The 17,733-nt window shown below is 48.0% G+C and overlaps 1 protein-coding gene across 1 annotated transcript; it reads right to left on the bottom strand.

The window, feature by feature from the left end:
• Positions 1–1,231: 1,231 nt before the first annotated feature.
• On the bottom strand, positions 1,232–7,168 carry THBD (thrombomodulin). Its single transcript, XM_081552335.1, has one exon. It carries the CDS (start codon positions 4,776–4,778, stop codon positions 3,042–3,044), a length of 1,737 nt encoding a protein of 578 aa, XP_081408461.1. The 5' UTR covers positions 4,779–7,168; the 3' UTR covers positions 1,232–3,041.
• Between the last annotated feature and the right edge of the window lie 10,565 nt (positions 7,169–17,733).

The raw sequence follows: 17,733 nt of genomic DNA on the forward strand, positions 1-17,733 counted from the left end.
AAAAATATCCCTCTATGGAGGAAGACATCCTAAAGCAATGAGCCTTTTTTTAAAAAGAAAGACATTTATATGATATTTATTTGGCCACCCTGGGTGGCATTTAAGATCTTAATTCCCCGAACAGTGATGGGACCCACGCTCCCTGCAGAGGAAGCACGGAGTCTTCCTTGGACTGCCAAGGAATGCCAAGCAATGAGCCTTTCAAAATCAGTTTGACAGCTCCTTGGAAGCAGATCCTTTGGAAAAAATAGAAAGCCGGGTAGTGAGGACAATAGATAAGGTGTCACTCTCCCCTCCCCACCCCTAGCACGATTCATTGGCACCTGCTTTGCCCCCAACTCATGGAGTTCTTTCTTCATATGTACCTATTACTGAATCTGGTTTTTTGCTAGGCTTCCAACTACTGAGAGCAACTGCTGCTCTGGTCATCTCAGGAAGGTACTCGCCTGGGACCACCCAACCCTCACCACCATCCCCCACCCCACCCCCACACACACCCCAAAGCCATCTCCTTCATCTAGAACAGTGTGTTGAAATTTTGCATTTCCATGACACCAATTACTCAGATTAAAACTGAGAAATTCAGCAGGATACAAATGTGTAAAAATATTTGGATATTTGACTAAATCCAACTTTCTTCCAACTTCTGCTTTCTGAAAACTTTCAAACACTGCATATAAAATTCAGCTAGTTTCACCATCCCAGGAAGAGGGACCCAAAATATACATGTATTAAAAAGACAGTGTTTGTAATCTCCAAGAGAAATGAGGATGATTTCATACTGCATGAGACCTTGGTTTCTGAGCCACAGGGTGACTTTTGTGTTTGAATATCTCTGAGCCCAGATAATGCTGAACCATTTGTTGAGGGACACAGGGCCAAGATTCTGGAGATGCCCCAAGAAGGACTGCTTCTTTAACTCAGCCCAACAAATACTCCTATAATGTATTCTAAAACACATAGGCATAAGTCCTGTGTATGAAGTTGTCATGGTTACAGAAGAAAAATAAATATTTGTGCACACAGACATAACACGAAGTCCTTCTACAGTGAAAACAATCTCCTCTGGAAAGACCTTCGAAAGTCAGCGATGAGCCAGAAGTGGATGGAGCTAGTAATGGAGTAGGGAGCAGCCTTTAAACGCACCTCTTGGTATCTGCATTTTTCATAAGCCTTGTTTCATAAGCATAAAATTAAGGGGCTGTGGGAGTGAGGTGAACCGACACAAAAATCAAGAGCACTGTTATTTATTTTCTACAAGTGACATCATAAGCAGGAGTTTTGCCTGTGTTCTAGTTTATCTCCAATAAATAAATAACTATGTACAAATGTGCTGAGTTTACAAAACAATAGAGGAAAACCTTTGAATTACAAAAGATACATTTACATGATACATTTTTTTCCATACACTAAGCACTTCATTCCTAGCTTACTTGAACCATAGACCCTGTGTAGCAATGTCTAAAGGTGTGTACCTAGGCTCTTCTACCAGAAAGCAAAGCTATAAAAGGAAAATTCCTCAGTTAATTCCTCAGTTTCTTGAATATAGGGCCTGACTTGGCCTGCTACTTATTACTCATATTTAATCTGTTCCAGAACGTTGGCAGCTGTCTGGAACAGCTCTCCTCAAATATACGGAGCAGACAGCCCCCTGCTGAACTTGTTAAAATGCAGATTCTTGTGCAGTAGGTGGGATGGCGCCTGAGGGGATTTCTAACCAGCTTGCTGGGGCAGCTCCCCCCTCTCAGACTGTGTTCCAAATGGCTGGGCTCAGAAAACTCTCCTCCAAAGTGGGAGAAATCCTAGAGGGCCTGATCAAGAAGAGGCCCTAAGCAGCCATGCTGCAGCCTCCATCCCCAAGTTCCCAAATTCAAAAAACCAGTAGAGCTGGTTTTATTTGGGCCCACAAATGACAAGGACCATGAGAGTCCAAATGGCCACTGGCATGAATTCTGTAGCTGAAACTTTCTTACATTGTCTCCTGGGATGGGCTTCCATCTCCTTTCAATTCAGAGCAACCATTTTCAATATTTTCACAAATAACTGATAATAATCATAGGAAAAGACACTGCATAAGAAGCTTAAGGACGACTACTTTCCAAATCAAAACAGCAACAACAATAGTAAAATTCAGGTTCATTGTTTGAAAATAAAAATGAAAATCTTGGGTTGAATTCCTAAGTCAGTCCAGCAACATGAGTCTAATAAATGCCCTTTATATTTTAACCTTTCTTAAAATGCTATTGCTCTGGAAGCCTGAAATCTCAGGATAAATTAGCAACTCTGGTGAAAGAACAGATTCTCAACCGTTCTTATTTCTAGTGTTTTTCTTTCTGTTTCACATAGCAGTTCTGCCCAGGCAGACAGCTAAGAGCAGAAAAATAGGGTCCAATAGAGACAGGGTGGCTCAGGTAGGTCAGCTGAGTTCCTGGGAGGGGAAAGTTGGGAGAAATGAAAAGGATGAAATGCGGCTTAGCTTCATGAACACAAGAGGGCTGGAAAAACTTCACCAAGATAGTGTAAGGATCCCATAACAAATGGGAGCACACACATAAATAGATAGATCAGGAGGGAGAGGGGAGGGGAGGAAGGCGGGAGAGATACAAAGCAGGTGTTGGAGACACACCGTGTAGGGAAAAAAGCAGAAGAACAAAAAAAATGTTTAAAAAATAAATATTGGGGTCATTATCCTTGACTCAGTGTCACTCATTAGTCCCCTGGAATGACGTCTGCCCCCAGGCTGCCAACCAAGAACACACACCCCCCCACCCTATGCCCCTTGATGAGGGCACAGGACACTTTGCAACCTGTCACAATGAAGCTGTCATCCCTGTTCGCTTGTTTGATGACATCATGGAAGTGGCTGGGGCCGAACTTCCCACACCCCCCTTCCTCTCCTCCATAGCCAAGTGCAGAAGCAGTGAAAGAAGAGGGGCAAGGGGTCTTCTATTCTGATGCCAGCTAAGGTGCTTGGGGCGGGGGAGTGGGAGAGAAAGGCTGCTGGATGGGGAGGTAGGGAGGAAGTCCGGGTACCAGGCTTCTCAGAGTTTCTGAGGTGTCCGCTCAGTCTTCACCTGCTGCAGCACCAGTTCCTTAGTGGGGACCCCACACTTGTACTCCAGCTCCTCCCGCGAGGTGCCCTGCTTCTTGCGCAGGTGGCAAAGGAGGGCCAGAAGCGCCACCACCAGAGACAGGCTTGCGATGGAGATGCCCACGAGCACCCCGGAGTGCAGGGGGCCAGCAGGTGCCGGCGAGGGGCGTGCGGTGGCACCCGGAGTCAGGCTGACTGGGGGCTCCCCAGAGCCGACGTAGTCCTCCTGGCTGCCCTGGTCCTTGTTCACCTGGATGGGGTCGCAGTCGGTGCCAACCTGGCCAGAGAGGGCCGAGTCAGGCCCACAGATGCACATGTAAGTGCCGGGGAGGTTGTGGCACCGGCCAGGGCAGATGTCGTTGTCACATTCGTTGATGTCCGTGCACACGGAGCCCTCGTCTAGGATATAGCCATCGGGGCACCGGCAGATGGTCGGGTTGTGGGGGTCGCAGTCAGCCGGGCACGAAGTCTGGTTGCAGAACATCTGGCACTTGTGCGGGGCGCCGGGGACGGGCGCAAAGCCCTCGGCACAGATGCACTGGTGTTCGGACCGGCCCACCGGCTGGCACTGGTACTCGCATTTATTGCTAAAGCACGGGTCCACGGGCTCCACGCATTCGCCGTCCACCAGGTCAAAGCCAGGGAAGCAGTGGCACTGGAAGCCGCCCTCAGTGTTGACGCAGCTGTGCGGGCACGGACTGGGCACCTGCGCGCAGTCGTCCACGTCCTCACATCGGTGCTGGTCGGCGGCCAGCTGGTAGCCCGCCTCGCAGATGCACGTGTAGTTGCCGAGTCCGTGGAGGTGGCAGAAGTGCTCGCAGAGTTGGTGGCACGGGTGCTCGGCCGGCGGCCCGCAGGAGCGCCCATCCGCCTGCAGGGCGGTGTCCGCCGGGCACAGGCAGTTCGAGGCCCCGGCGCTCGCCTTGCACGCGTGCTGGCAGCCGCCGCGCTCGACGCCGCAGGCCCAGGCGCCCGGGGCTTCCCTGCTCCAGCGCCCCTCAGTCTCTCCCGGCGGCGCCGCGCACTCCAGCTCCACCCCGAGGGGCGCCACGGCGGCCGTGCTGCCCAACGGCAGCGCCTGAAAGTCCGCGCCGCGGGCTCCGAAAGGGGTGCCGTAGGTGATGGAAAGGCCCGCGGCCGCCGTGGCGCCAGGCTCCACAGCCAACGGCCGGCAGGAGGCGGCGAAGTGGAACTCGCAGAGGAAGCCGTCGGCCTCCGCGTCGCACGGCCGCTCCTCCCAGGCGGGCTCTCCCGGTGCCAGCGCCCCAGCCGCCGCCGAGACGGCGACGCACAGCGGACCGCAGAGGCGCGCCCCGTCGTCGCGAGGCCGCGCCCACCTGCTGAAGCTGGTGCGGTTGTCGCCCGTCACCCACTGGAAGCCGCGCAAGGGCCCGGAGTGCTCTGGGTCTTCGCAGCCCTGCGGGCGCTGCAGGCCGATCCAGAGGCGCGGACCGTCGCCACTCAGGAGCAGGGAGATGACATCTTCGGCCACCGAAGAGCGCACGGTCATCAGGTGGCCCTGCAGGCTCTCGCAGACTCGGCTGGCGGCGAGGAAAGTCGCGGGGCCCCGGAAGACGGCGAAGCAGTCGAGATCGACGCACTGGCCGCCGAGGGGCTGCGGCTCAGGGGGCGTCGGGAGCCCCAGACCGGCGGGGGCCAGCACGCCGAGGAGCAGGACGCGCAGCATAGTGTCCGCACGCCGTGCACAGGGGCCCGGCCGGGGTAGAGGGACGCGGGGAGCCCCCGGCGACAGCTGCTCGCGTCTGTCTCCGACCCGGCGCGTCCGGCTGTGGCGAGGCAGTCTCTGACAGGCCACCGGGCTCGGGCCCGAGTTTATAAGTGAGCGGCCCCCCTCCCTGGACGTTCGGGAAAAGGAAGGAAGTGCCTGGTGGGAAGGGCTGATGCTGCGTTCTCGGATTACTGGGTCCTCCGGACGCCCTGCGCCCGCCCTCGCGCCGGGGATCACCTCGCCCAGGGATGAGTAAATTCGGCCCTGCCTGCGAGGTCCTCGGGCGGGGCCAGCCGCGCAGGCTCCCGGGGGGCCCCCGCACCTCTGTCAAGGGGGACCCGCCCCGCCACCCGGCCCCACGCGCGCCGCCCTACGACGGGCCTAACACGCTACCCTCCTGAATCTCCTTGTCCTCTTTTCCTTCATCAGTGTGTTGTTACCAACTAATTCAAGGAAAGCCTGGATTGCGGAGCTCTTGGAAGAAGAGACTGGGAGAGAAGGTCTTAGAATTGGTGGTGGCGGGGGGGGGGGGGGCGCGGTTCCGTAATGCCTAGGACCTGCAGGGCTTCGGGAGAAGGTGCCTGCCACCCAGAGGGTTTGGAGAGGGGCTGCCTAGGGCTTGGCCTTGCGTGCGCGCGCGCGCGCGCGCGCGCACACACACACACACAACCAAAAACGCGCTCTCAAGGGGAGCTAGCCGACCGGATCCTCCAGGGCGCCTAGTTCAGGAGACTGAGGCGCTTGGAGACAGAGGGCGTGGCTGGGGCCACCCTGTGCCAAGGAGGAGGATTGGCCTAACACCCGGACCCTGGGGGACCTACGAGTCCCTGAGCGCAAGCTGCCACAGCCAAACCTCATCTCGTTGCGTAAGAAAGTCGCGGAGACACTGTCAGGGCCCAAGATCTCCTCACCTTTGGGAGGTGGCGGCAGGCGAATTCCTGCGGAGCCCCATAGAGGAGCGAGTTAGCTTGAGTGGCCTGAGTTTGTCCAGCATCTCAGAGGGGCAGTGCAACTCGCACCCCCAAAGGGACGCACGGGGTGCCCTCGCGGGAAGGGTCTGTCTGTTGGGGGCTTTTTCCCAACAGATCAGATGGATACAGGGGCGCACACAGACGCCACTTGGTCCGCAAAGGACACGGACGAGGGGCGATTCAGCGCGCGTGCGGGGTGGGGAGCGCTGGGAGGAGGAGACTGGAATCTGTCACTTTTGCGACCTTATCCGCTTACTCACTTGTCAGGAATGCGGAGGGATCAGTCCAAAGCCCAACGGAGAGTGGCAAATTTGTTTTTTGTTGTTTTTTTTTTAACACCCTGTGCCATCCTCTGCTGCGGTCACTCACAGCGACGTGCCAGGTGGCGGCGCTGTTGAACTCTAAACGAAGCCAAAGAAATTTGGCGACTCCGAAGTTGGGCTGAAAGGGTTCCTTATGCAGAGTACTCTCTCCGGGTAGGACTCGCAGATCCCCTTCTGACCCGGGGGTCGGGCCCCCCACGTCCAGCAGAGCCCAGAACTTGCTAAAGAGCGGGACAGCGTGGCGTCCTCACGTGCAGAAGACAGACACCTGCTGGCGGATGGACCGTACTCTCTGCAGTGACCAAGGGGGCGGGGCGAGGACACCCCGAAAGTGCAAGGGGGCGGGGGGAGGCACGCTTGACTATCCTACTACCCCCGCGCCCCACGCAAAGGGACACGGACCTTGAGGCTTCCTGGATTGGGCCAGACTGCACCTCTAGGAGGAGGAAGGAAAGACACCCACCTCATCCCGCTGCCGCCCCACCCCACTCCCAATCGGAGAGTCTCGCGGCCTAGGGTGCGTCCCGGCAGGCGCTGGCCGGACATCCCATTGGCTTCGGGACCAAGTCAGGGGCCACGACTCCGTGCACGGCCACCCTGGAGAGGTTGTCTCAGTGCAGCCGATCGGAGCAGGGCGGGGCTCCAGACACAGGCTGGAACTCGCTACTTTAGAGACCTCAAAGGTGGACGCCTGAGACAGGAAGGGAGGCAGGGCCAGCCACACCCTCTGTGCAGCTTTTACAAAGGATTTCAGGACTGTGTAGGAGGAAGCCTTAAACAAAGGGTGGGGCCCTCTGAGCCCGCGCCAGCCCTTAAAGGAGTTGAGGGACATTCCAGTGTCAGGTCCGGCCCCCACCCGGGTGGGTCACCTCTTGGATGTTCTAGGTGATTTGCCCATAAATAGCCAAAGAGCTTTATCAAGTGTGGGAGGCAGCTTTTTTTCTTAAGAGACATTAAAAAAACAAAACAAAAACAAAAACCAACGTTCTAATTTCAACATGAACACCTGTTCTTAGGCGTTTTAACCCCTAGGTCCCCTGATGCTTGGAACCCAATCCAGTATTCTTGCCTGGGAAAGCTCACGAACAGAGGAGCCTGGTGGGCTATAGCTACAGTCCATGGGGTTGCAAGAGTCAGACATGACTGAGTGACTAAACCACCAACCCCACCCCCTGGTGCAGATCCTACTTGGCACTGTTTCTCTCCGGAGCACGTGGACAGCTGTCCCTGCTCTGACTTAGAATTTAAGCCTCTGAGATGGGGAGATGGGTGGAAATATACAATTTCAGGTGCTCAGAGCTTCCAGGCTATGAGATGCAGGGCTGACTCCCAATCGTTGGTGATAAAAGCACCCCACCCATGGAAATGACTGTCACTAGCACTTGAGGACGTGGGGGAAGGAGGGATGTATAGCTTATGCAATACAATAGTCATAATACCCTGTGGTTATTTAAACTAAAACTTATTAAAGTTAGAAATTCAGTTTTTCAGTCTCCCTAGTTACTGCAAGCGCCCCACTATAGGGGCTAGTGACTATAAATTAGACGTTACTGCGAAGACACTTGATCATCACAGGAACTGCTTTTGGACCCTGCTGGTCCACACAAATGATCTCAAGAAAGATATTGGTGGGGTCACGTGAGTATCCCTTCTAGGATTCCAAGTACACTATCTTATAATCGTTGTTGTTTTCAAGATAATGGTTGTAAAAACTGTCATCAGAGTCTAGAAGGGAAATGTTAAGAAGAGTGTAGAAATTGTTTTTGCTTTTGTTTAGTTGCTAAGTCCTTTCTGACTCTTTGCAACCTCACAGACTGTAGCACAACAAGCTCCTCTATCCTCCACTATCTCTCAGAGTTTGCTCAGATTCATGTCCATTGAGTTGGTGATACTATCTAACCGTCTCAACCTTTACCGCACCCTTCTCCTTTTGCCTTCAGTCTTTCCCAGCATCAGGGTCTTTTCCAGTGAGTCAGCTCTTTACATCAGGTAACCAAAGTTTTGAAGCTTCAGCTTCACCAACAGTCTCTCCAATGAATAGTCAGGGTTGATTTCCTTTAAGATTGACTGATTTGATCTCCTTGGTACTTGACTAATGAATACATTGGGCTTATCTGATGACTCAGTGGTAAAAAATGCACTTGCCAGTGCTGGAGATTCAGGTTCAATCCCTGGGTCAGGAAAATTCCCTGGAGAAGGAAATGGCAACCCATTCCAATGTTCTTGCCTGGAAAATCCCATGGATGGAGGAGCCAGGCAGGCTACAGTCCATGGAGTTGCAAAAAGAGTCAGACACAACTTAGCGACTGAACAACAGTAAGTTAGTACATCAATATTATGTTTAACCTGGATGTTAACTATAATAATTTAGATATTAAGAAGAAAGACATTTAAAAGGTCAGAATATCATATGTATAGTTCAGTTCAGTCACTCAGTTGTGTCTGACTCTTTGACCCCATGAATTGCAGCACGCCAGGCCTCTCTGTCCATCACCAACTCCCGGAGTCCACCCAAACCCATGTCCATCAAGTCGGTTATGCCATCCAACCATCTCATCCTCTGTTGTCCCCTTCTCCTCCCGCCCCCAATCCTACCCAGCATTAGGGTCTTTTCCAATGAGTCAACTCTTCGCATGAGGTGGCCGAAGTATTGGAGTTTCAGCTTCAACATCAGACCTTCCAATGAACACCCAGGACTGATCTCCTTTAGGATGGATTGATTGGATCTCCTTGCAGTCCAAGGGACTCTCAAGAGTCTTCTCCAACACCACAGTTCAAAAGCATCAATTCTTTGGCGCTCAGCTTTCTTCACCGTCCAACTCTCACATCCATACATGACCACTGGAAAAACCATAGCCTTGACTAGACGGACTTTTGTTGGCAAAGTAATGTCTCTGCTTTTAAATATGCTATCTAGGTTGGCCATAACCTTCCTTCCAAGGAGTAAGCGTCTTTTAATTTCATAGCTACAATCACCATCAGCAGTGATTTTGGAGCCCCAAAAAATAAAGTCTGACACTGTTTCCACTGTTTCCCCATCTATTTCCCATGAAGTGATGGGACCAGATGCCATGATCTTAGTTTTCTGAACGTTGAGCTTTAAGCCAACTTTTTCACTCTCCTCTTTCACCTTTATCAAGAGGCTCTTTAGTTCTTCACTTTCTGCCATAAAGGTGGTGTCATCCGCATATCTGAGGTTATTGATATTTCTCCCGGCAATCTTGATTCCAGCTTGTGTTTCTTCCAGCCCAGCGTTTCTCATGGTGTACTCTGCATATAAGTTAAATAAGCAGGGTGACAATATACAGCCTTGACGGACTCCTTTTCCTATTTGGAACCAGTCTGTTGTTCCATGTCGAGTTCTAACTGTTGCTTCCTGACCTGCATACAGGTTTCTCAAGAGATAGGTCAGATGGTCTGGTATTCCCATCTCTTTCAGAATTTTCCACAGTTTATTGTGATCCACACAGTCAAACGCTTTGGCATAGTCAATAAAGCAGAAATAGATGTTTTTCTGGAACTCTCTTGCTTTTTCGATGATCCAGCAGATATTGGCAATTTGATCTCTGGTTCCTCTGCCTTTTCTAAAACCACCTTGAACATCTGGAAGTTCACTGTTCACATATTGCTGAAGCCTGGCTTGGAGAATTTTAAGCATTACTTTACTAGCATGTGAGATGAGTGCAATTGTGCAGTAGTTTGAGCATTCTTTGGCATTGCCTTTCTTTGGGATTGGAACGAAGACTGACCTCTTCCAGTCCTGTGGCCACTGCTGAGTTTTCCAAATTTGCTGGCATATGGAGTGCAGCACTTTCACAGCATCATCTTTGAGGATTTGAAATATCCCAACTGGAATTCCATCACCTCCACTAGCTTTGTTCGTAGTGATGCTTTCTAAGGACCACTTGACTTCACATTCCAGGATGTCTGGCTCTAGGTGAGTGATCACACCATCGTGATTATCTGGGTTGTGAAGATCTTTTTTGTACAGTTCTTCTGTGTATTCTTGCCACCTCTTCTTAATATCTTCTGCTTCTGTTAGGTCCATACCATTTCTGTCCTTTATCAAGCCTATCTTTGCATGAAATGTTCCTTTGGTATCTCTAATTTTCTTGAAGAGATTTCTACTCTTTCCCAATCTGTTGTTTTCCTCTATTTCTTTGCACTGATCACTGAGGAAGGCTTTCTTATCTCTCCTTGCTATTCTTTGGAACTCTGCATTCAGATGGGAATATCTTTCCTTTTCTCCTTTGCTTTTCGCTTCTCTTCTCTTCCCAGCTATCTGTAAGGCCTCCTCAGACAGCCATTTTGCTTTTTTGCATTTCTTTTCCATGGGGATTTTCTTGATCCCTGTCTCCTGTACAATGTCACGAACCTCTGTCCATAGTTCATCAGGCACTCTGTCTATCAGGTCTAGTCCCTTAAATCTATTTGTCACTTCCACTGTATACTCATAAGGGATTTGATCTAGGTCATACCTGAATGGTCTAGTGGTTTTCCCTACTTTCTTCAATTTAAGTCTGAATTTGGCAATAAGCAGTCCATGATCCGAGCCACAGTCTGCTCCCGGTCTTGTTTTTGCTGAGTATATAGAGCTTCTCCATCTTTGGCTGCAAAGAATATAATCAATCTGATTTCAATGTTGACCATCTGGTGATGTCCACGTGTAGAGTCTTCTCTTGTGTTGTTGGAATAGGGTGTTTGCTATTACCAGTGCATTCTCGTGGCAAAACTCTATTAGCCTTTGCCCTGCTTCATTCTGTACTCCAAGGCCAAATTTGCCTGTTATGCCAGGTGTTTCTTGACTTTCTACTTTTGCATTCCAGTCCTCTATAATGAAAAGGACATCTTTTTTGGGTGTTAGTTCTAGAAGGTCTTGTAGGTCTTCATAGAACCGTTCAACTTCAGCTTCTTCGGCGTTACTGGTCGGGGCATAGACTTGGATTACCGTGATATTGAATGATTTGCCTTGGAAACGAACAGAGATCATTCTGTCGTTTTTGAGATTGCATCCAAGTACTGCATTTTGGACTCTTTTGTTGACCATGATGGCTACTCCATTTCTTCTAAGGGATTCTTGCCCACAGTAGTAGATATAATGGTCATCTGAGTTAAATTCACCCATTCCAGTCCATCTTAGTTGGCTGATTCCTAGAAAGTCGACATTCACTCTTGCCATCTCCTGTTTGACCACTTCCAGTTTGCCTTGATTCATGGACCTAACATTCCAGGTTCCTATGCAATATTGCTCTTTACAGCATCGGACTTTGCGTCTATCACCAGTCACATCCACAGTTGGGTATCGTTTTTGCTTTGGCTCCATCCCATCATTCTTTCTGGAGTTATTTCTCCACTGATCTCCAGTAGCATATCGAGCACCTACTGACCTGGGGAGTTCATCTTTCATTGTCCTATCTTTTTGCCTTTTTATACTGTTCATGGGGTTCTCAAGGCAAGAATACTGAAGTGGTTTGCCATTCCCTTCTCCAGTGGACCACATTCTGTCAGACCTCTCCACCATGACCCATCCGTCTTGGGTGGCCCCACACGGCATGGCTTAGTTTCATTGAGATAGACAAGGCTGTGGTCCGTGTGATCAGACTAGCTAGTTTTCTGCAATTCTAGTTTCAGTGTGTCTGCCCTCTGATGCCCTCTCGCAACACTTACCGTCTTACTTTGGTTTCTCTTACCTTGGGCCTTGGGTAATTCCTCTCACCGCCGCCGCCGCCGGCCCCCAGCCCCCGGCCCAGCCTAGCCCCTGTCGGCAGCCGCCCCTGGCCCCCGGCCTGGCCTAGGCTCTGTCGGCCGCCACCCCAGGCCCCCGGCCCGGCCTAGCCCGTCGGCCACCTCATATGTATAAGCCATAATAATATTAAAATGAAGGCACAAAAATAAAGTCTCTGTGATGATGCAGCAACATATGATTCTAGAAGTGGAAATTAAATGCCTGGTGAGCAAATGTTATTCAATAAACAACAGCTTGGCACCTAGCAAGATGCAGATTTTACTAAATTTTTGCTGTCAGCCAGACTTTCCTCAAGAAGCAAGATGAAAATTGACAGTTCTTTACTGGCCTATTTTTATAAAAGAAAATATGTTGCATCTACCCAAACCCAATATTTGATAACATATTTGATGGTGAAAGACCGAAAGCTCTACCCCAGACAAAGATGCCTGTTTCTGCCATAGGGTGCTGGAGGTTCTAGCTAGATTCTGTCCCGGGCAGTTCTGCATGGAAATGAAATAAAAGGCATCCAGATTTAAAAGGAGGACATAAAATTATCTCTTTATTGATCATATTCCCTTGCTTACATGTAGAAAATCCTAAGAAAACTATCCAAAAACCATAAGATCTAATCAACAATTTCAGCCTTACAGGAAATAAAATCAACACCTAAAAACCATTCTCATTTCTATATAGTAACAATGCACAAATTTAAAATGAAATTAGAAAACAATTTCATTTACAATAGCATTAAAATTAATTACTTAGGAATAAATTTAACAGGAGTGCAAAATTCATACTCTGACAACTACAAACAATGTTTAAAGACATTTTAAAAGACCTAAATAAAGGAAAAGACATTTTATGTTTATGGATTGGAAGATTTAATATGGTTAAGCTGACAAAACTCCCCAAATTAATGTACAGAGTCAATACAATCTCTATTAAAATATCTGCTGATTTTTCTACAGAAATTGTCATGCTGATTCACAAGGAAATTCAAGGGGCTCTGAAAAACCAAAATAATCTTGGAGAAGAGAAACAAGACAGGAGGACTCACACTTTTTTATTTCAAATTTTACTGCAAAGCTGCAGTAATCAAAACAGTGTGGTGCTGGCATCAGAGAAGACCTAATCAATGTCTTTGGCACAGAATTGAGTCCAGAAATAAACCCTTTGAATATATACAGTTGGCCAATAAGCACATGAAAAGATGCTCAGTAAGAAAAATGTTTATATTTAATCAATTTGGTCAACTTTTACAACGGTGGCAAGACAGTTAAATGGAGGAAAGAACAGTCTTTTTTACTGTAGCCATCCTAGTGGGAGTGAACTGGTATCTCACTGTGGTTTGATTTACATTTCCTGCCAATGACATTGAACATCTATCTTCATGTGCTTATTGGCCATTTGTATGTCTTCTTTAGATGAATATCTATTCAGATTATTTTTTTAATTCTAATTTTTTAATTGAAGGATAATTGCTTTACAGAATTTTGTTGTTTTCTGTCAAACCTCAACCTCAATCAACCATAAGTGTACATATATCCCCTCCCTTTTGAACTTCCCTCCCATCTCCCTCCCCATCCCACTCCTCTAGGCTGATACAGAGCTCCTGTTTGAGTTTCCTGAGCCATATAGCAAATTCCTGTTGGCTATCTATTTTACATATGGTAATGTAAGTTTCCATGTTACTCTCTCCATACATCTCACCCTCTCCTCCCCTTTCCCCATGTCCATAAGTCTATTCTCTATGTCTGTTTCTCCATTACTGCCCTGTAAATAGATTCTTCTGTACCATTTTTCTAGATTCCGTATATATTTGTTAGAATACAGTATTTATCTTTTCCTTGCCGACTTACCTCACTCTGTATAATAGGTTCTAAGTTCATCCACTTCATTAGAAGTGACTCAAATGTGTTCCTTTTATGGCTGAGTAATATTCCATTGTGTATATGTATCACAATTTTCTTATCCATTCATCCAGATAAGGGGGATAAGGATAACTTCCTTATCGCCCTTACCCATTCCGTGGGGGTCTGAGAACAGACTTGCAGGATGCTTTGGTAACCTCCCCTCCGCTCCCCCCGGCCAGTGATGGAGTGAGACCATCTGGAGTTGGGCAGACAGGGTTCCTGGGGAGTGAAGGAGTCACAGAGAGCAGCTGTTAGGAAGGAGCTTTGCTCGGGGTCAGGGGCTAACAATACCAAATCCTTCCTTCAGAAATCCCACTCCGAGTCCAGGCCCAGGGGGTGCCCAGGGTTCCGTCAAGCTCTGCGGGAAGGGGGATGGGAGCGGTCCCCCACTGGGAGCTCCTGACCTCACTCACCTGCACCCAGAGCCAGCCCACCCACCAAGGGAGGGGGAAGCATTCAGCCACACCCAGACCGCTGAGAATGCTCTTCAGACTGGGAATAATTCTGAAGCCAGAGCTAAGAGAAGTGCTGGCAAAGGCTTCTCTTTAGAGTTTATTCTCCTTTGGAAGGGACTTTAGGGACATTCAGCAACACCCAGCCTTCTGAGGTCCCTTACAACATCCCTCCCAGGAAAGAGGACCTACCTACCTTGTGTTCCAACAGGTGATGAGGACAGAAGCTTCCTCCTTGGAGCTGGATGCCACTTTTATGCTTCTGGTAGCCAGCTGGCCACTGAAGAACTTGGAGTCAACAGATGCATGGGAAAATCCTGGCAGCATCATCCATGGTGCACAATTAAAACTCCAGCTGGTCCTACCACAGCCGGGATAAATACACACAGCTGGTAACAAGAAAATCCAGAACTTGAAATACGCCGCAGAGACACTTTATGGATGTTTTCTCGCAGTACTTGCTCTTCTGCTGTTTTCCTGTGGTCTTGAGCTTGGACAAGATTTTTGTATTTTATCTTCAAGTCATGTTTCATGGCGAGTTAAGCAGTCTCCGAGTCTGGGGAAAATCATGACTGAAAAAAATATCTATCTAGCTTCCTGTTTCTCAGAAAGTCTTTGCCGCTGTTTTCATTTCTTGTCCAGCATCTTTCCAAAGAGTTGAGAACGTCATTTAAATGAGTCAGTCCCCAGAGCTCAGTGGAAGTGACAAAAATGTGGACTGAACGTTCATGCATTGTCAGCTCTGGTCGACTGAGGAGCAGGTGGGGTCAGAAATAGCCAGAGGGAAAGGAAGGAATCTACTAGCCAAGCGACCACCTTGCTCCCCAACATGAGGTCCCAGACCAGCATCCTTGTCTGGGGACTGCTTCCAACGTGCCATCTCTGATGGGCCCACCCTGTGCTTCCTGAATCAGGATCTGCCTTTGACGAGAACCCTGCCTGGGGGCGTGGGGGGCACACACTACCCCCACCGAGTGGTTGTGCTGGAGAAGGACCTAGCCAGGCAGCAGAATGGCCTCACTGAGACCTTGCAATAAACCAGCCCCTTCCCTGCCCGCCCCCCACAGAGGTTCACTGACCCTCTCTAGTTTGTGGAAAGGAGCCCTGAGACCAGCAGCATCAGCATTACATCTTATCTCTGTAAACACCATTCATCACCTCAGACTTGCCAGAAAGGCAGATTCCTGAGCCTAGCACAGACCTCCTGAGTCAGAAACTCCAGGGCTTGGGCCCAGACATCTGGGTCTATTTGGTTCCTTCACTGTAATCGGATTACTGTTTCGTGCAGCTGACTACCTGCCCAGTTGGTGCAAACATGAATAAATTAAAGTGTAGCTTCCTAGATTGTCATCTCTCTGGTCTAATTTACTTAAACTTACAAGCTGATTTCTATTCTTAGTCAAATATCATCATTAAATAGTGCCTTGTATATGTTCACGAGGTCACATCCCTCAAACCAAAGGTCAACAAAAGGGACAGATAGTTAATATTTTATCACAATGGTGGGCACATAAGATGAACTTGAACAAGTCCAACTGCTCTTAGCTCTGTTTCTATGATAGCTAAGCTCCCTGAGGCTCAACATCTCTTCTCAAAATGAGGATAAGAGCTACATCCTAGGGTTAGATGACAAAATCTGGATCCTGAGATGAATCTTTGAGTCTGCTTCATGGACACTCAGGATGGGCAGGGGAATCAGGCAGATCCGTGGGGCAAGTATTGAGTATTTGTTCCATAAAACAGCTACTGCTATGTATGCTGCTGTCAGCAATCACACTTCTGTTTATACCAATATCCAAGTCTCACTGGCCAGAAGATTTTATGAAGATCCATGGCCCTCAAAACTTCAAGCTCATGAGGACATATGATCACCTTCAAGAATCTACACACCAAGGTCATACACAACTAATGGACTCCTCTTCAATATTAATCTAAAATTAACAGTGTCAACAATAAATAGAGAAACTGAGGCATGGGAAAAAATAAAATTACTTTGTCAAATCTCATTCGTTTAGACAAGACAGAGGAGCATGTGTTTGTCTTGCTGGATGAGGAAGGAAAGTGAGTCAGAAAATGTGAAAAGTCTGAATTAGAGGATGTTTAGGGCAACAAGGCAGACACTCTTAGTTGGCTGACTCCTCCCCCATCCACAACCCTTCACAACCTTGCTCTCTAATGACCCTCCCAGTGCTCAGCCTACAGCCAGTCATGTTGTTCAATTTTAGCCAACACAATATTTTTAAAAACTGCTTGGAGGGCTATCTGGAGGATCCTTCAAAAAAGACAAATATAGGATCTGTTTCTGGTAAAAAAAAAAAAAAAAAAATTTAATTAATTCTGGAAAAAATATGAAAAACAGCTATTTGAAGGCACTGAGTAGTGACCAGCTTCAGAAAGAAACTGGAGGGATTTATCCCTTCAAAGAAGGAAACCACTTTGGGTGAGATTCATATTTATTCACACTTTGTCCCAAGCACACTCTGAATTTACGAGGTGTGGGGCAACTAAGACGCCTTAAGAGAATGAAAGGACAAGCCATGGACTTGGAGAAAATCTTTGTAAAAAAAAGAAAATTGATAAAGGACTGGTACCTAAAATATACTAAGGAACTCGTAAAATTCAACTATAAGAAAACAACCCAATCTTAAAATGGACAAAAGACCTTAACAGACACCTCACCAAAGAAGATACACAGATGGCAAATAAGCATTTGAAAACAGGCTCCACTTCATGTCACCAGGGAAATCCAAATTAAACCAACAATAAGATACCGCTACACACCTATTGAAATAGTCAAAATCCAGAACATTGACAACACTAAACGTTGGGGAGGTTGTGGGGCAGCAGAAACGCTCACTCGTTGCTGACGGAAATACAAAATGGTTTGGTCACATTGGAGGACAATTTGGAAATTTCTTACAACACCAAACACACTCATACAGTATTCAGAATCTTAGGTATTCACACTAATGAATAAAAACTGATGTCCACACAAACACATGGATGTTTATAGTAATTTTATTGATAACTGTCAAAACTTGGAAGTAACCAAAATATCCTCCAGTAGGTAAATGGATAAATAAACTGAGGTGCATCCAGACAATGGAATATTATCAGAACTAAAAAGAAATGAGCTCTTGAGCCATTAAAAGACATGGAGGAAATTTAAATGTTTCCTATGCCAATCAGAAAATGCTACAGGCTGTATGACGCCAAATGTATGACATTCTAGAAAAGGCATCACTACTGTGAAATGTCAGTGGCTGCCAGGATTTGGGGAGAGGGGATGAGATGAACAGGTGGAGCACAAGGAAACTATTCTGCGTGATACATGCAATGGTGGATACAGTTTTCAAAACTCATAGAATGGGGACTTCCCTGGTGGTCCAGTGGCTAAGATTCTATATCTCTACAGCAAAGGGCCAGAGTTCAATCTCTGGTCAGGGAAACTAGATCCCACATGTTGCAACTAAGACCCAGTGCAGCCAAATCTATATCTATATCTATATATAAATATATAAATAAA

The sequence above is a fragment of the Giraffa tippelskirchi genome, chromosome 13 (genome assembly GCF_054371585.1).
Source record: "Giraffa tippelskirchi isolate mGirTip1 chromosome 13, T2T-mGirTip1v1.2.pri, whole genome shotgun sequence".
Lineage (NCBI taxonomy): Eukaryota > Metazoa > Chordata > Mammalia > Artiodactyla > Giraffidae > Giraffa > Giraffa tippelskirchi.

Coding starts and splice junctions, on each gene's coding strand:
- THBD (XM_081552335.1), bottom strand. CDS start 4,778: ATGCTGCGCGTCCTGCTCCTCGGCGTGCTGGCCCCCGCCGGTCTGGGG.